The sequence below is a fragment of the Strigops habroptila genome, chromosome 7 (genome assembly GCF_004027225.2).
Source record: "Strigops habroptila isolate Jane chromosome 7, bStrHab1.2.pri, whole genome shotgun sequence".
Lineage (NCBI taxonomy): Eukaryota > Metazoa > Chordata > Aves > Psittaciformes > Psittacidae > Strigops > Strigops habroptila.
Window position 1 is genome coordinate 61,242,704 of NC_044283.2, and position 19,659 is coordinate 61,262,362.

Here is a 19,659-nt window from a genome sequence, read left to right on the forward strand (position 1 = left end):
ACCTTCCCCAGAGGAGGGACTGCTCCCTCCCCACCTTTGGTGCCACTGCAGCCTGTGCCGCCTGCACTGTGTTGCTGGGCAGAGCTGCAGGGAGGTTAAAGCACTGCTGCGCTGAGCAGGAACAAAGATGACCTCTGGGCAAGATTATGTTACAAATACAAACACTGATGTATGGTCTGGGTGTGAGTGCAAGGCTCTTGCCCAACAGCAGTGACGAAAACACTGTGTAATCAGCCACGACCCCCGCCCCATGCAGATAGGCTGTGGGGGTTGTTGACAGAAGCTGCCTTCAGCTCTGGAAAAGCTTCCAGCTCTTGCTGGGAGGGGGCAGCTTCTGTGCGCACCACACGTGAGAGCAAGGAGTGCTTTCTGTAAAGCTTGGCTGCCCTCCCAAGGCCACCCTGATGAGGTTGGGCTGCCCTCCTCCTCTCCTGCAGGCACTCATGAACCAGCCGGTCACAAGGATGCTCATTAGGGAACAAATGCTCCGATTACAGAGTAACCTGGGAAGCATTTCCCAACTACTGTGCAAGGGCAAGCCTGAGGAAAGGGCAAAGCTGTCCAGCAGGTTTTCCCAACACACTACTCAAGCTCTTAAAATTCACCTCCCTGAGCAGTGCTTAACTACATGCATACCCCCAAGGTTTATATGCATAGATCTAAGAGTTGACCAGCTCCAAACCGAGCTGAGAAGTGGATTTGCGACAGAGGACTCGCTTTAGTCCTAAAAGGAAGGTCTGGGGTTCAGCTGTAGGAAACTGCTAGGAAGTCAAGGCTGCTTCTTCCAAGGGAGAGAGAGTAACAGTAGGCTTGAGTTCAGCTGTAAAAGCACTACTAATTAAAAATAATAGTGAGGGATACTTCTGTGGATGAGTTAAAACCCTTGGCTATTATTTTCTCTGTATCATTTCTTCTAGGATAACTGAAAAGTCTTGAATCCATGCAGAAGCCAACATGTATTCTTTTCTTGAGAAGGCCCAATTTGTTTCTTTCCACTGTGTCACAGGATGGCACCACTCACCATGACAACTACCCAGGGTGGTTTCCTGCTTCATAAAAAAAAATACTTTTTAAAGGCTGACTTGTTTTAGAGAGAGGGATTTCTGATGTCTTGATATTGTAATATATCAAAATAGGAGAGACAAAAATAGCAAGTTAGAACATGTTGCCCTGAAGCAGCAAAGCTCATGGATGCTGACGGAGCGCAGAGATAGAAGATGCTTTGCACTGGTTATCACTGACTGAATGTCCTTGTAGGCAAAGCCTTGGTTATCAGAAACTTTTTATGACAGCCACAACACAGCTTGAGAAGCACAAACTCTTCTGGGAGTTAGCAGTGCAGTGGAAGAAGAAAAATCCATTTGTAGTGATACAAGTCTAGAAGCCAATTCTTTATTAAAAGATCTTTTAAGCGTTCCTTCCAGTACAGACTTATCTGCTCCACTGTGGCTTTGAGTTGATGAACAAACATTAATTAAAAAAAAAAAGGCAAATTGGACACCTCTATAAAATTAAGTAGATGAATTATGGACACTGATTGCACCAAACATAAACATCAAACCACAGGAATTATACACAGTCCTAAGGCTAACTATGTAATGAATGTACGCAATTGCACTTAAGTCTGTAGAAAGTTGACACATGCTGCTGCCCAAGCACTCGATATCCTGGATCAAGAGCACACCCGCTGGGTATCTCTGCATTGAGAACAGCAGCTTTGGAACCAATGAATACCCAGTGTTGCTATGCCATACATTTGGCTTGTTGTGAAAGTGACCAAATGGGCCTAGCAGTGCCCAACTGAATTATTCAAGAAAAAAATAATGTTAAATTAGTTTTACTGGTATCTGTTGTTTTGTGCTTCTCCCTTAGCTAGAAACCCCAATGCCTTTGACCACGCTACATCTACCTGCTGGGACAGAAAAGGTGATCTGACATCCTGATCCTATGTAAGCATCCTTTCTGCACCCACAGCCACCCTCCTGCAGTGCCTGTACCTTCAGATATACCACTGTTCAGGCAAGAAAATACTGTTACCGGGTCCAGTGGAGTTCAGAATCAATCTCTAAAAGGTAGGAAAAGAAGCAAACATTTGTTATGGTTTGCTCAGTAGGTTCCCCTTAGTGTTCAGTTCAGTCTATAATAAAAAATACCATTCTTCTTGTGAAAACAACAGATGCAAGGGCAAGACAGGGAGCTAGAGAGCAAACTGAGAGTCTGCTTTGTTTCATTCAAGTGTAAGATACCTCTAATGATCCTTCAGTAAAAACCGTCTCTGATAGGCAGCTGCTGCTGTTACGACATTTTGCTCTTTGCCCTCAAAATTTGAAAGGAGCTCTCTGCTACGCTAGAGAACCATGCTGGTCCCTGGGGTGTAAAGCTGGTTACTTGCAGAGCTGCTGTAGGCAGCATGAAGCTTATTGACTAGATAGAAGAAAACCCTGTCAGTAGTATTATTCACTTTTACTTAGAGCAAAATGGCTCATATCTTGGGTTTCTGTATGTGCTAATTTATTTGTGAAATTTCTTGGTACCTATACAAAGTGCCTGTTAAATACTGGTAAGTGTTCAAATTCAGTACAGTCAAATGGTTCCACAGGTAAACTGCATTGCATGCTGAATTCTTTCTCATATACTTTTTCAGGCACTGCATTTCCATATTGGGAGACATCCCTTCACAGCAGTAGGCAATGCTAAAGTTAGCCCTGCTTTGAGCAGGAGGCAAGGCTAAATGATACCCACAAGTCCGTTCCAATCTGAGTTTTTCGATGATCATATAAAGACAGTAACAGCAACCACCAATACATCTTTATCTAATCATAGAATCATCGAATGGTTATGGTTGGAAAGAAACTTAAGATCATCTAGCTCCAACATCTATTTTGCAAAGTTATGGATGGATTCTTCCTCTGAGAGGATAACTACTATCTTAGAAGAAATAAAAGCCTCCAACCACTTTGTTCTCTTTGCAATCAGGCAACCAGATAGGGACAAAACAAAAAGTGCCCCAAACCTTCAATGAAGAAACAACTCTTTCACGTTACATCTGGGTCAATGTGTAGAAGCTGCTCTAACTGCCCGGTCATTGCTCAGAGCACCTGCTCTTCATTTGCAGTGTTTTTCACTAGCAACATTTAATACCATGTCTCCAACTTGGCAAGTATCCAGCAGCACTCCAAAAAAATTAGTGCTTGTCACAAACACCCCCAGCACCCTTGCTATTTTCTGTCTGGATAGATGGCTAGCCAGGGAACAGAAATGAGCAGCATTTGGAACAGGACAGGGCCCATGGAGCTTGTCCAAATTCCTGCAGCACTACTCAAGCCTGTCTAATGCTTAATACCAAAGCCACCCCCACAGCAACTCCATCTCCAGAGCTTGACTCTAACTCTTCTCTGTGGCTGGAGTAAAACTGCTTTGTGCTGTGGTTAACCCTTTACTACCAACTATTGGACTCACTGTTTTAGCAGGTCACGTTTTTGGCAGGAGAAAGGCTTTTCAGCTGTGTTTTGCCATTTTTGCCACAAAAGGGTTGGGGGAATCTTCAAACTTGCCGCAGACCAAGAAGAACCTGCTTTGGCTGGTAACAACTAAAAGTGCCCCTCTGCCTCAGGTAAGCAAGGATGAGGCCAGCACTGCACCCAGCAAACATTCTGATCTCGGGTGCATCATAGAATGGTTTGGGTTGGAAGGGACCTCCAAAGGCCACTAGTCCAAACCCCCTGCAGTGAGCACGGACATCTTCAACTAACCCCAACCCTGGGGAAAATCTGTGGATAGAGAAGGGATTATTATCATAAACCAGTGATGTTCTTGTTACAGAGGCCTGGGCAACAGCATCCAATACAATAGAGATTTACATATACCAGCTCACGAGCTCTTTGTACTTATAAACCAAACATACGCATTGTATATACCAAGCGATGCGACAAAACCAGCATACTCTCTGAACACTGGTACTTACTGCTGTCAGTACAACACTGCCTGCTGGGTGCTCCTGGGCCTTCTGCCAGAGGCAAGGAAAAACATGTGGAATGACTGCCTAGGCTGTAATCTTGGGCTAAAATAAAAGGAAAGGGCTGAAAGTGATGAAGACACTTCACACTGGAAAATGAGAATCAGGCCAGGCCTCTCAAATATTTTTCCTTACTGCAAGGTTATTTCTATCAGGCAGCTTCTTTTTCACTTGTTTTGTTGGTTTTTACAACTGTGCTGTTGAAAACATCCACAGAATGAAAAATATTGTGACAAGCCTGAGCAGAGACCAATTGTTATCTGCCCATATTTCATTGCAACGTGGTGACTCAGAGGCCAGAGGAGCTGCACGCCTGATGTGGAGCAGAGGAAGGAGGTCTGAACGAGGCACGCTGTGGAACAGATCTTCACCTGCTGTCTACACATCACCTGCAGTCTGTGTCACAGCAGTGATACAAGCTGGCTCAGAGTGCTGCCCCTGCCATGCCTCACTGGACGCAGGCTCCCTCCAGAGAGGGGAGCAGAAACGCTTCCTTTAAGTATAAAACTACATTCTGGTGTCTGAATATCTGACACATACTAGAAACAATACCCAAAACTTATAAAAATTACCTTATGTTATTATAATGCTCTGTCCTTCTTCTAGCTTACTTGCTTTTGGCATTTTACAGTTTCCTGTATACCACAAAGAGACACAGGAGGTCACGACTAACAGAAAGAACCTTCAGTGGAGGGCAAGAAAATCCTCATATATTTATGAAGAAATAATCTCTTCTTATACATCCAAAGAACTATGATTAGTAAATTCTTTGAAATCAGCTGATTTTCTTTCTTTAAAAAAAAAAAAAAAAGAGAGATTAAAAAAAAGAAAAGATAAAAAAAGAGTTCAAGTTGATGAGAGACTCGGCTGTCAAAAACAAGCAGCCTATTCCCTTCTCTGTGCTCCTGTCAAGCACTGGCACACCAAAGAGAAGACAGTGCAAGGGGCTGCTGTGTGGTCCACAGATACCATACAGGCTTTGGACCCAATGGAGAAACATTCCCCTCTGTGCAATGGCATGTGACTCCAGCCCTCTCCGTCTCCTTGGAGCCAGAGGATCACAGATGATAATGGTGAGAGCAATAAAGCCCTGCAAAGCAGCACTCTCTCAGAAAGTTCAGCTACACCAAATGCCACTGGCATGAGAACCTAAACACTTCTCCCTTATTTTTCACCTGCTTCTGAAGCACAGGGGAGTTTCAGATGGCTGCACAACAGAGGAAGACAACAAACCTGCTTTTTGTCTAACTACGAACTGTGTGCGTTTGTTCCCCCATGTATTAACATACAAAGAAGCCAGCATGTGGCTCAGACTCAGACATAGCTACAAGGTAACTAAGGGTCCTGGGTAATACAAGTAGGTATGAAACAATTGTGCATCTCCAGCCTTAGGTGAAAGCCCAGAGCCTCACTTATGTGAATAAAGTGACGTGCAGAGCTACTGGGACTACAAACCCAAAGAAATAGCTGCCCCAATACTGACTGGAATAAATAACTGCAGCAAAATGTGATCAGCCATGAGCAACAATGGGTCATTACACACCAACGGAGTAGTAGCATCTTCTATAACACTGGGAACAGAAGAGATGGACAAGACACCGAGTCAACCTATGAACAGATGGATGTTTTCTCCTGTAGCACGCTGTGTCCAGATTATGGCAGGAAAAGATAGCTGTGGCAGGTCTTCATGCCCACCTCCCGCTGGAAGCAAAACTGCGGCTGAAGGAGAAGTTGATCTCGCCATTTTTGTACTTCCCCCATGCTCCAAATGGCACTATGACTACTGTGCTGTTGTCTTCAGTGCCAAACTGTATTGCCTGAGAGAAGAAACAAGCTGTCAGCGTAACAATCTTGCTTGGAAAAGGAAACAAGTGTCTACCTCCACATGGGACAGCATGCCCTGAGGCCCAAGAGTTCCTTGCGCCTTCCCAGCCCTGGTGATCCATTCTGGTATGCCCCAGAGCTTTCCATAGGATATGCCACCATCCAGAACCCTGGTGTGAAACTGGCCATTTCTGTGTATGCTGACCACATATTCAGCACAGGAATAAACTGCAGTTATTGTCCCATGCAGTTCAGTGGATCGTCAGCTAACCAAGTTAATTGAAATGATGCCTGCCTGGCAAGGATGTGGCAAGACCCAGGGTAAGGCAAAGGCTGAGTGGTGACACTAGTGAATGTCTCAAGCAGTGTAGTGCAACTCACTTGAATATGTGGTTGTACACTTGTTTGTTTTTTTTTTTAAACCAACCAACCAAAAAACAACAAGCATTTGATGCCAAAATAAGCCCTGGCATTACCTGCTCAGTAACAACGTGGGCAGCTTCAGCGGGACCATGGCACTGGCTAATGAAGTCACAGATCTCCTGACTGTTCACCATGAAGTTAATACCATCTGTAGTGAGGACGAGGAAGCTGTCATCGGCATGCTGCAACTGCAAAAGAACACATTACGCACAACAGTGGAGCAAGTGCTGCAAGGCAAGTTAACTGCCTTTATTTTTTTACACTCTGTTGCACTGAACCTTTTCTGGAGATGCTGCGGCTCTCCTGCTTTCTGTGCAGGGACTAACAGGAACCCCCAAACACTTGGCTAGCCAAAGGCTGCCTCTTGAATCCTCAGGTACATTCATCAGCCACACAGACTGTGTTCCTTATACTGGAGGAGAGCATCTGAAGATGCTTCTAGTTCTGTGAGGCAGCCCTCTGAATACACTGAGGCCAAAGGACCAGATCCGTACATGACCCACTAAAAGAAAGGCTTCCTTAAAGTGAGGATTTCGAGGAAGACATGATAGCACTGTGGTCATCTCCCTAAGCCTCTCAGGCCTAGCGGGTGGCATTTAATTAAGACCAACTGAATGTAAGTGCCCCAGGCCCTGGGGGTGGCACTAGGGAAAAGCAGCAGAATATCAGGTGAGAGGAGAGCCTTCCTGCAAAAGTGAAGGCAGATATGCTGAATACCTTCTGGGTGGTTAACTTGTTTTCTGGACAACTAAGATGCATGCAACTGCCCTTTTCTCCTCTCTTCCTCCCAAGTGTGCAAACCACGATGATTTTTTTGATGACGGCCCATCCGTATCGCACCTAGTTTTCAGTGATGGTTTTATACCAGCATTAACGTTGAAACTATTCATTTGACCACAAGATCCAAACAGACTAACACCTTTGTATTTCAGTAATAGATATCATGTGTTATCTTTCTTCCCTCATGCTATAGTGTACTGTGAGAAATGGGATTTAGAAGTTGATCTGGTTGAATTTAGTATCAGGGCCAGATTGTTTTCTGTCCTGTTAGTGTTAATTTGAAATTACTTAATTAGAATTGGTCTCTAGTAACTTCACCACAAATAGAAACCAGTGCTTGGCCACCAGGCTTCACCTGGGCACATCATGTGCATACCACCACCTATGATGCCCCTTAGTCTGAGCGTTGTTGTCCCTGTTAACCAGGCCTTCTTTTACCTGAACCCTTTTTGTTTCTGGCTGGGCTATCACACCACTGTTTTTAAGATCCAAATCTCCTATGCTCCGTGTCATTGCAAGTCTACCATTCACATGAGGTTGTCCCACACTGTTCCAGGTAATGAAGCCACCGCACTTCCTAATCCTGTCCAGAGGCACAAAAGAAAAAGCAAGTATGAGTTACTGCTTCACACTGTTACCCATGTCTCTATCTGCAATTTCTGTCACTAGCTACTGACGTGGAATGGGGTATGAAGGACCTAAGCTGGGAGACTGAGGGTTTGGCTTTAGCTGTTTGAAGTGGTCCACAGAAGGGTTGCGTCTTGGCAGGCTGAATCCTGACCTGGGCACCATAGCACATTTCTTCAGGTCTTGTCTCAAACTTGGTAGTTTTGGACAAGTCTGAGCCAGCTAGTCACAGCTCTGTACCAAGTGCTAGCTATGCTGTTCTTACTGCTGAGACAGTTCATAGTCATGCAGGGCTTTCCACATCCCCAGTCCTCTAAATGGAACCAAGTGAATTAACTAGAGCTGTGCCGCTTTCTGCCTGCTCAGAGGTGCTCTCAGGACATTATATTAAACTCTCTGCTTCCTTCCAGGCCTAACCCAGCAGCAGAACACCAGCACATCCTGACTGAGGCCCTGCCCTGGGAAGCCACATCATCATTCGCTGACAGGTACCTTTCCTTCTCTTCTTTTCTTTCTGGAGTATGGTCAGTGGTGAGTTTCATGGCCTTCCCCTTTCGACACAGCAGAGCACGACTGTCTCCCACACTTGCCACAACCAGCTCGATACCATCCCGGAGCAGAGCCACTGTTGCAGTGGTCCCAGAGTTCATCAGAGTTGCTATAAATATCATATCAAAGAGGGAGGTTTTAGCATAGCACTGTCTCAAAGTACAGCACCATTTATAACAGCAACAGTTCCAATTGGTAAAATGAAGAGAACTTGTGCTCTACATTACCAGTAAGTAACTGCTTTTAAGTTTAAACTAAATCTGCATACTAAAAAAGAAAGAAATATAGGAAACATGCATGTAGGACTGGGGGGAGAGAGAGGAATTGGAAAGGATAAGTGTTCCTGTGCAACAACATGGCTCCATGCAAAGAGGGCAAGTGGAATAAAAGCGGTACAAGATACAGTGGCTTTTTTTCAGCTGGTAGCCAAATGTTTTTCTGTCCCACCAGCTCGCCTCAAGTTACAGGGTTATCATCCTTGTCCCTGGGCACAGTGACTGCGTGGATGACTCACCATAAAGCTGACGGCTTTTCCCTTCTGTTAGGTGGTGAAGTGGACAATTGAGTAATAGTAATTGTAGCTCCACATAGTTCACCAGAAGAGAAACACTAGATCACCCCTTTATACCAGTTCATGTCATCCTCCCGTTGCTGTCAGAGTGGTTACCATCTCCCTCTGCTTCCCCCCAGTCTTGCCAAGAGATGAAGGGTTGAGCCAGCAGGTCTCTGGCTTTTTTCAGAAAGGGACGCTGCTCCCCTCAGACCCTGTCAACTTGCTGGAGGTCCCAGCGCAAAGGTGAAGCTGGATTCTGCCTCTTGCCTTGTGCCTGCAAACCGATGCAGTCAACTGGCAGTGGCTGTCATCTGGGCAATCTGCCCTGGACACCAGTGGGATCTGTTTACAGGGGTGTAGGGGTGCCTAGGGGGCAAACCAGAGCCCTTGGTGTTGCCTTCCTTCTCTTACAGCTGAGCTGACTGAGTTCAGAGACCTGGTTGGATTAACTGCTGCAAGTCAGTTTAAGGGCTTCTTATTTAAGTTTCTACAACGCTGGAATAAAATAAGTGCTTGAAAAGGAGAATTGTGAGTCTGCCTTATTTCAGGAAAAATCTGCAGTTTTATCTGCAGTGAAGGAAATGCCAGAAGAACCATCCAGCTTTCCTTTTTTGTTTGTTTTTTGAAAGGAGCAGCCCCGTTTTACAGTTAGTATCTTCCCTTCCTCAAACTATGCAAAGGTAACCCAGTGAGAGGTGCCTGGAAAGACTTGAGTTATTACAGTAAAATGTCTGGCATTTGCTATTGCCCAAAATGCATTTGCATTCACAGCCAGTGCAAATCCCCTTGAAAGGCCCTCTGTAGATCTCCTGCATTCTGGGCTTTTCCAGTTTTCCCAGGTTTTAAAAGCAAGCCAATTTGAGAGGCGTTTTGGGCTAATTTAGGAATGAGAATCCTCAGTTACATTCTTGTTTTCACATCATTAACAGTTAAAGATCTTTCTACCACCACTTCAATGCAGAGCTCAGCTACAACTATGTGCGCTCTTACCTCTGGCCCTGCAGCCCTGACCCTGGGCAGGTGGATGGATCTGAGACAGGACTGCATGTTTGAGCCCAAGGAATGCCAGCCAGTCCCACCTCTGACCAGCTGCCAGCAAACAGTGTACATGCGGCACGACCCTCTGTGTACTATGGAAACAGAAATGAGAGTGCTCTGGGATCTTGGTGACCTCCTTCCCTAACCCTGAAAGGTATCAGCACCCCGTAAATAAAACAGGATTGGGAGTAAACTGAAGTGTACAGAGCCCTGAAAGATGCATTGAGCCTTGTTGTGCAGCAAAAGTATTGAGTTGATGAATCCAAAAAACCTCACAAAATAGTCTAAACTAAACTTGTGTTATTATTTAAAACAGGTATTATTACTGCAGTGAGGACTTGGTTTAGCTATACGCTTAACCAACATGTCAATCATGAACATCAACCACAGTGACCGTGGTCAAATCTTGGACTACTTTATGGCTGCCATGCAGGCTATGATATTCAAAACAATTTAGATGCCAGTAGCTTCTGACTATTCAGGTAAGCACTGACATCCTGTTTCTAATTTGAAGGATGAGTCCAGTGCAGGCTCACTTTGAGGCACATTATGAAAGCAAAATGCTAACAAGTACCAGTGCAATTAGAAATTTTAGTAGAACCAGTAAAATACCTGTTTTAGCCAACAGTTAAAAGAAGTGAAATGAAGAACCTATGTAAAACTACCTTTTTATTTCATATAAAATATGTTTTATTTAGACATTAAAATTAATGCAGAACTGCCACTACTCTCCCATTTCATTCCTTGGTTTTGGAGCTATGTTGAAAAACAGCAGTTTCTGAAGAAGTTAAGATCTGTAGTCTTCAGTTCATAAATGACTGGAAACATTTGGATGTTCAGGTGAAGCTGCATCTTTCAAGTGCAAACTCTCTAAGAAAAGAGCCATGATTACAAAATCAAGGGATGGTACTAAAGAACAAGTCAAGATACTTGAAAACAAGTAATAGTAGTGACTTGAGCTTTATATACATTTATTAGTTACATAGCACTCCTGGAAAAAGAAATGCTGCTCATGCTCTCTTCCTTGGAACATGTTCATGATCTGGGTAGGGGTGCAAGAACTAGTAGCTTGACTTAAAAGCCTTATGTGATTTCTAGCATAGCTCAAAAACACGGGAATGATGATGGGATAACATTTCTAACACTTTACTACAACTGCTGCTAGGTTATTTAGTAATATCAAAATACGTTGCATATATATATTGGTTTTAACAATTAAAGAGTTTATTTTGTTTTCCTAACAATATCACTATAAAACTAAGATCTTTCAATAGGTTCTTAACACTCACTGGACAACTTCTACTGCAAGTCATCTCAACTAATGTGACAAAGAGGATGTGGGAACCTTCCAGTAGTCCAGGCTAGGAACCGCTGGACTCCTTCACCTGGGACAAAATTAAGCAGATCTCTCTTTCCACTGAAGCCCAGCATATAGTGTCGAGGGCCTCCAGTTCTAGAGCTGCTGACCAGGTAGTGTCTGCCACAAATAACACGCACACAGAGGCAAATAGGAAATTCACCCAGGGACTTTGTTCAAACAAAATAAACCTGCAACACTGGAGATGAAAGAATAAGAGCTGCAGAACAGGAGATGTAGTCACTCTTGAGTTTGCCTGCACTCTTTTGCAAGTCATTTATAAGTACCTGAGGCTTGCACATGCATCTTTTGCTACAGATAAATCAGTCTTGGTATTTCTGGGGAATTAATACCATTCTTGCCTTTTTGCTAAAACTGTATGGCAAAACCAGTTTAAATTCAGTCAAATAAAAGCTACTTTTGGTTATTTTTTTCTGTGGAAGTAAGTAACCAACCCACAAATCAACCAAAGAATTTTATCAGTGCTAGAGGGCCAGCTGTCTCCTATATGGCAAAAGTGGCCACTCTGAACATCTTCAGTACAGAATACGGCCCAATCTGTTTCCTCAAGGTTATTTATGTATTTTTGTATATATGTATTTACATATAACACAAAAATGGGGAATTCAAACCAATGCCAACTAAAATGGGGCCATCTTAAAGGCATGGAATAGAAGTATACTAATTGTTCTGGCCCATGGGAAAATATGCAAAATAAACACTCTTTAATTGTGTAATTAGTATCTTCTAATTTGATCAGGTAATAATCAGGATTAAAAGGATAAAAAGGCTGCCTTTGTAATGTTGATAGCTTTATGATACATTCAGGTAAAATTTCCGCATCTCTCCCTTTTCCTCAGTGTTGCAGGTTAACATATTCAAAGAAATAAAAATCATGTTTGAATGGTAACTTAAAAAACCACAATACCAAACCCCACTACTTTTTAAATTTAGTTGTTTTTAAACAACTTTTGCTGCTTGCTCAGCACAGTAAGATTCCAGGAGTGCCTTTCAAACATAGATACTCCAGTTAATACCTGGCTATGTTTTAATAAGATGGCTATTCCAGAAGTGAGTGGCCAATGTGATTAGAGTTGGATGAACTCAACGTGGAGGTCAATGGAAAGACTCCCTGTTGTTTTCTCCTAGTAGTGGATCACAATGAACAGAAGCAGCAGCAGTACCTTGTACGACCGCACTAGGCCAGGAGAGGGTTTGTCTTATAATTCTCCAGATAGATGCTCGAATTTCCTGAAGCACACAGTTCACTTCCTTATTTCTGTCCTTGCTGAGCAAAGCTGTTCAGCCTTTACAATTCAGGTTTTATAGCTGGTCCAAAATATCAGAAAATTCTGTCCATCTGTGTTAACAGTTCTCTCATGGATAAGGACCTATTTGTTGGACAGCTTCCTTTGCTGTGTCCTAGACCTAAATTTAGCAGTGATTTAAAAGTGACTGGATATATTTAAATATGTGGAAGTGAATGAAAATACGTTTTTTAAGAGATCTCAAACACCATATTTCAAGGCTCAGGCATATCTCTAAGCTGTTAATGATTAGAAAGGATTTAGGTGGAGGACAGATTATCCCAGTAAGTTTCTTATGCTTTTTTGTGAAACAACAGGTACAGATCACTGTCAGAGGGGATACTGGACAAGTACAGCACTCCAACAGCACTAGTGAACTGCATGCCAGACATAGCTAGGTGCTCCAACAAGGGACATCTCTAGTCCTGTTAAATTTCTGCCATTATATGAGGTTTTTATCCCTTAAATAGTAATATAGGCAATGTGTCAAACTATATCCATGCACTTTTGGCTACAGGGATTTGTCCCAGGACTTACGTTCCTTTAAACACCTAAGCACACACTTTCAAGGCTGGTCATGTGTTAGTAAAGACCTGGACATCCTGAACATGCACTGGGGTTTTTTGCAGATAGAGTGAAAGGAATGAACCCTGGTGGGGTCATCTACTGGAACAAGACTAAGCTATTACTTTCCACTTCATCAGCTATGGCCGGGTTTCATAAGGAGGTCAGTCATGGGGAGCACCCAGCATACCCCTGATACCCAGTGTTACACAGCCAGCCACCACTTTCAAGATACTTCAGCAACACTCTTGACTGTCACATCTAGAATAGCCACAATTATTCAAAATTTTGCTGGCAAACTGAATCAGTTTGGAAGTAGGCTTCTAACAAGGGTACATGCCAAGCATTGAATTTTTATGTAATTTTCAAAACAGCAGCAACAACAAAAATATCCCCACCAAGCAGTCAACATAATATAGAATTATTTTAACCAGAAATATGCAAAAAGTTTTATTTGTTCAGAAATCCACACTTGTCTTTGCACGCTGTTACTCCACTCTGCTTTACAGCTTGATTTTCAGCTGGGCAACCAACCAAGAGCACTGGGCTCTTTTAAATCCCACTGGCTCCTGCAAGAGCTTGCAGGTGCTCAGCCTACCTGAGAAACACTGAGTGCTTGCCAGAGTGTGGGCCCCAGAGGATGTTTGGCAATGCTTTTGCCCTCTATTTTGCTTGACCTCAAGCTATTTTAATGAGTCGGGTTTGTCCAGTATCTTGGTAACTGTAATGATAATTTGCTGGCATTTGCATTGTATTTCATTAAGCAGTACCAGTTCGTTAATGTAAAAAAATACTATAAACAGTTCCAAAATGCTCAGCTTGTTGCACAACTTGACTGTCAGATAATGTCATCCAGTTCTGTAAGTCTCACATATGAAATGCTACAATTGGAAACCATTTTCAGAATAACAGAATAATATACCAAGTACGATTCCCAATCCTTCTCCTCGAGGAGCTGTTCTGACACTGAACAGAGGTCACTTCAATGAGCCAAACCGAGAGCTGCCCTACTAACAAAGGGGCAGGGAGAGGAACAAATATAACAGATCTTCATGTTAGTGAAAGGTGCTGGTCCAGGGAAGTACGTAAGACTGTATTCACATGTCTTCTTAAAATTGGGCTTTTAGGAAATGTATTTGCAAGGAGGCTCTTGGATAAAAAGCACATCTGCTCTACTGATGAGCTCATGAGTTTAACTCACCCCATAGATTAAAAGTGACTCCGGACTTCTTTGCCACATAATTTTTTTGAAAAAGGATTCCAGTATAAAATAAAAAGGGATATAATGGGGAATGAGCTTTATAGATTTAATTCCCCTTTTTTAGGGCTGTAAGACTTTTTTCCCCAATACCTTATCTTGTACCAGGTAAGAGGAAAGATGCATATCCCTCACAGCGCTGCAAGAGTCAGGCTACTGGTCCTGCCAGAAAATATTTGAGTCTACATACATTCATCTAGCAGGTAAAGTGCAGGAAGCCACTCCATTACTTGAGTGTATTCATTCATTGCTTAAGAAAAGTAGCTTGACAATATAGTATCACTTCAGTTCCTAGATTGGTTGTTGGTTTCAAGTCCTTCCTGGAGAGAAAACTTCTATAGTTTCTGTTCTTCTGAAACTGACCTCAGTCATTTTGCCAGCACCTGCACCAGCACTGGGACAGGATGTTTTGTTTTGTTTGTGGTTTGGAGTTTGTTTGTGGTTTTGGTGGTTTGTTGGGCTTTGGTTTTGGTTTGGGTTTTGTTGGTTTGGGGTTTTTTGTTTGGTTTTGTTTTTTTGGGGTTTTTTTCAGGGGGAGTGTTGTTTTGGGTTTCTGTTTGGTTGGTTGGTTTTTAAATTGGGTTTGTTTGGGTTTGGTTTTGTTTGTTTGTTTGTTTTTTAAGACTGGCTAAACTGACCCTTAAAATTGTATCCCATGTCTAAGGAAACTCCTGTGACAGAACTGGGATGGGGACCTCTAATCTCCCTTCTTAAGTTACTCTCTATAAGCTCCAGTTGCTAGAACTGGAACTTCAGATGTGCTTTGTCTCTAGACACATATACAAGAACCTGATTAACAGCCAGGACTAAGGAGTCTAAAAGGTCTGGTGCCAGCTTTACCACAGCCTTACCACAGCCAACCTTGTTTCCTCTTCACTGCTTTTTATCCTGTCACACTCAGCTACTCCTGTGATTCTGTTTGTGCAGAAGCAATATCAATTGTATTAATTTTGGCTTATGTTCCTATGCAGGAAGGAGGTTAGAAAGGGGAACTTTTCTTCTGACACTTTTGCTTTTAACCCACAGGAGTAACAGTTAAAAAAACAAAGCAAAACCCCCAGAAAACCAACATCAAAAATCCCAACAATAATTCCCAAACTAACCCCTCCAGGTTCCTCACACAGTAAAGTTATGCTCCTTGCAAATCTAAATCACTCTTTACTAACTTGACACAGTCTCAACAGAATCACATTAAGATGAATTCATTTACGACTATGTTAACATACAGATTAATAAATCCCCCAGTAAATTTGATATAGACTTTTATAGCTTTTTCATTTTAAGGAGGTAAAGCATAATTGTTTCATTTTGCAGTAAGTGATCAGAGCAAGATCCTATGTTAAATAAAACTGTTTTCAAGCGTTTTTCTGGACATTTTACTATAAAACTACTGAGCAAATAAGAAAAACCTTCTGCTCCACACCCATACGAGTAGAGTACTTTTTACCTACCATCGGCAGACAGATGAGCGTGCCTTTCATATGCTTTGTTTATTTCTAGAAAAGCTTTATTCAAAACATTTTCCAAGTTCTCCTCCTCAGCAAGAAATTCTCTGGAAACAAACAAGCAAAAATGAAATTAAAGTTTTTTCCAATAAATATACATCTTGATCAATCTCTTCCATAGCCTTATCTCCTCCCTGCATGCGCTGAATAATGCTGGATTTCAGTGAAAGGTTAATAGACCTGCACTGGAAGCACAATTCTGTAATTTTGCAAAGATATAAATTCTTCTTCCAACACCCAGGGATGCACACGCAGATACAGAAGAGTGCAAGCAAGAAGTAGGTCAGTGATCACAGTGCCCCCATCTGCAAACAGTCAGTTCACACTCTCTCTGCACTCCCAGTCCTTTCCTGGAAGGGGGGTACAATTGTACTTTCCCCTTTTGTCTTTGCAGGCTTGCTCAGTGGGGCAGGCACCATACAAAATAAGCAGTTCATAGCATGTCTGTTGTAATGCGCTGTTCCAGTCCCGTGTTCCTGCTGTCCCATTGGGCTAGGTGGTTCTATAACCCAAGGAGGATTAGTGACAGTGTGCGACCCACTGGTTCCCCTTCAGTCCTAAGGAAGAAATCTCTACTGTAATTCATTTGACATGTATTCACTTGACGAACACTTACTTAATATATTTTTCCATGTACTTATCACAGAAGTCTGCTGCTGCTGCCCCACCATGTCCATCATATACTGCAAAGTACAGGACATCTTCCCTCAGCTGCGCATAATGAAACCGGTCTTCATTTTCCTTGCGTTTCCCAATATGGCTACTGCAGCCCACATTGGCTAGGCTTACTTTTGGAATTGGCTTCCCATACTTTATGCTTGGGGGGAGGAGAATAGGTTCATCAATGCGATTGTCCCAGATGCCAAAGGTATCCCATGTGGTAGGTCGCCCGCTCCCATCTGGATCGAAGCGGGAAGCACGGCGCTCAGAGGTGGAGCTGTAGCAGGCAGTTGTCGGACGCTTCTCATCTTGCAAGAGGCGGGACGTCAGCACAGCTCTCCTTCTTACTTGATACCCTCCATTCCGTACCAAATTAATTAATGTAGTTGTTGACATAACTTGTCTTTGCAGAGATTTGTAGGAATAAAAGATACGCAGCTGCTGGAATGTCTTCTAGAACAAAGAGAAAACTGATCAGGAAACAAGAAGCACAGGAAGAGGAATTTTCAGTTACATCATTCAGGAAACAATGTCACCCTTGGAGCCCGCTAATCGTGCATAGCACAGCACTGCCTAGAAGAAACTGGAGCTATCTGCATGACTCACTGAGAAACAATCCTACACAGACCAGCCCACATCTAATGGGAAGTACTGCAGACAGATCGAGGTAAGGCATTTCTGCTGGCCACCCGCAGAATGATTTCCTGCATTTTCAAAGGTTGAAGGGGTTGTGATGGAGCAAATGAGAGTCATAATGACTTTGCTGCATGTCAGCTAAAATGAGTATGTGAAAATATGAGGTAAGGTTGTGAAAATGAGCTTATCATGCATGCTCTTCAGACAATTGCTGAAACATCTGCACTGTGGCTTCTCAGGGGGAAAGGCAGGAGAAGTATCTTTGCTTAGATTTTAAAGAGGTTTTTTCATTTGCACTTGATATTCAGTTTTGTACTCTTCAAGAGAGCTCAAAGCTCATTGATTTACATGCTCTTGGTTTACCTTTCATGCTACTCTCAGATGAAGAAAGGTTTCTTTACTTAGCACTTACAGAGTAACTGTCAAGTTGATAAAAGGCCAAATGTGCTGGGAATCCCTGCTTTTGCACCAAATAAATATGGGCTAAGCTACCAGGTGAGTGGAACTGACCACTTGGAATTTTAACATTTTTCATTTTACTGAAGGGTGACATGAACATCAGATCCCCATTTCAGTATACTTACAGGTATTTAAAAACTGATTTACTTCCTTGAGTTGCTTTTTCTTTTCTGTTACCCTTAACTGGTAACAACAGTATGTGAACTTCCTTCTGTGCAACACAGTGCAACCAAATTGAAAGCCTGCCAATTAACAAAACCCACACTTGATTTCACTTCTGTCAGCTTGAAAGCAGAATGAGAAACGTTAGCTGTATTTTCATTTCCCAGTATCCACAGCATGAATCCGAAGATTAATCCAAAATCCCAAGCTAATTAATGTGTTTGTTCCCTATCAAATTCAACTCTCAAAAGGCCTTTTTTTTTTTTTAGGCAAGTGTAAGGACTGATGACGGTTTTGCTTTTCAAGTGCCTCTGCAAGTCATGAGTAGGAATGTGATCTTTAGTTTCTGTGATGTAAATAGTTGTGCTTTCAGTCAGACATAAAACAGCCTGTGCTTTCCTAAGTGGTACGTTTGCAAATGCAGGGCAAGCCTATCTGGGCAAAACAAGCCTAAGGTATTGGAGAAGGGGGCACTGGTGTTAAAGCCAAAGTTCAAGACAGACAGTTGGAGATGGATATCTGTTTTGAGGTGCTCCATCTGATCCTGTTAATCTGTACAAATTTAACTTAAATAAATAGTTCCTGCAGTCAGACACTGAAATGCAATGCTTAAAGCAAATGAAGCAAGCGATTAAACTGCAGCCCAATGTGCATAGTGCCCCTTTTACAGGCCAGCTGCTATTTGACAGATGGAAATTTCCCAGACTGCAAGAAGTAGGGGGGGGGGAATAGAAGAAACCCTGAAGAAAGAGAAGGCATGCCTGCTGCCCCAGGGGATTAAATGTATTCTAAAAAGGAATTTTAAACTCTGAGCACGTATAACTGCTCTTGCTCTGCATGTTTTCCAAGCCCCACAGATGTGGGTATCTCTGTATGTTAAGCTCGTCTTAAATCAGACTTTTTTTTTAAATCAGTGACAATATTACTTCACCCGCTGCCTGGCTAACGAACTGCACAGGCTGCAGCAGTTTAAAGAGGTCTCCCCTGCTACTTCCTAATTACGAGTTAGCACCCCACCGCCTGCCCGCGGCGGACCGGGTTTATCAGCGCAGCGCTGTTCGCGCCCGCGAGGACGGGCTGCTCTGACACCAGCAGCGCAGCTCTCTAACGCCGCCCTACCGGACCGGGAGCGCTGCCTCTGCTGTCCCCGGGCTGCGGTGAGGGGCTCCGCAGAGCCAGGCGGGCAGCGCCGAGGCTGCTCCTTGCTTCCCCGCTGCCGGCCTTTCTGCACGGCAGGCGGTGTCCATCAGTTTCCTCCCTCCCGCCTGGCTGCCAGCCCCCTCCGCCGAGGTTCCTGAGGCTGCACCTGCCGCCGCCGGGAGGGACCGGTGTCGGTAAGCGGGAGCGGAGCACGCCTCCGCCCCAGGGCATGCCGAGCCCCGCGCCGCCCAGCCCGCTCCCCTCTCCGAAACGGGAGAGCGGAGGGAGCCGTTTCCCAGCCCGGGGTCCCCGCCCCGCTCCCCGCAGCGGCCGGGGGCGCCCTCCCCCCCCTTACCGCCGCCCCTGGGCTAAGCGCCGGCACGGCCGCCGGGCTGCCCCGGGGATGCGGCGGCCCCTACCTCTTTCCGCGCCCGGACAGCCGGCGGCGAGCTGCGCCCCAGCGGTGCAAGAGCGGCACCTCCCTGGCCAAGGCTGCCGCGGCGCGGATCCCGCTGGCGGCTCCCGCGGCCCCGCCCCGCCGGCCGGCCGGGCCAATCTGGCGGCCTCGGGGGCCGTGCCGCCGCGGCCCTGCCCTCTCCGCCGCTCCCAATGGCGACCGCCGCGGCGGCCGAGCCTCCCCCCGCGCCCCCGCCCCGCCCGCCGGCCGCCCGCAGGCACAGCAGGCCGCGCTGCAGCTGCCGCGGGCGGGCTGCTCAGAAGGGCCTTGGAGAGGAGTCCTTAAGGAAGAACATGGCGACAGGTTTAAAACGCAGCTGAGAGTGCTGCTCCGAGGCGGCTGTTG

General features: G+C 44.4%; 1 protein-coding gene across 4 annotated transcripts; it reads right to left on the reverse strand.

The window, feature by feature from the left end:
* Positions 1-1,364: 1,364 nt before the first annotated feature.
* Positions 1,365-19,374, reverse strand: PPM1K (protein phosphatase, Mg2+/Mn2+ dependent 1K). Of its 4 annotated transcripts, XM_030491692.1 has the most exons (8): positions 19,277-19,320; positions 17,681-17,797; positions 16,417-16,913; positions 15,747-15,847; positions 8,162-8,327; positions 7,481-7,625; positions 6,316-6,450; positions 1,365-5,832 (listed from the first exon to the last, which is right to left on the reverse strand). In XM_030491692.1, the coding sequence occupies exons 3-8, from the start codon at positions 16,854-16,856 to the stop codon at positions 5,701-5,703; spliced, it is 1,119 nt and encodes a 372-aa protein (XP_030347552.1). In that variant the 5' UTR covers positions 16,857-16,913; positions 17,681-17,797; positions 19,277-19,320; the 3' UTR covers positions 1,365-5,700. The 4 variants fall into 4 exon arrangements, 3 of the variants coding, with proteins under 3 accessions (XP_030347552.1, XP_030347551.1, XP_030347554.1); XR_003992191.1 differs by lacking the exons at positions 17,681-17,797; positions 19,277-19,320 and adding an exon at positions 11,099-15,210 and having other exon boundaries at positions 16,417-16,798; XM_030491691.1 differs by lacking the exon at positions 17,681-17,797 and having other exon boundaries at positions 19,277-19,374.
* Between the last annotated feature and the right edge of the window lie 285 nt (positions 19,375-19,659).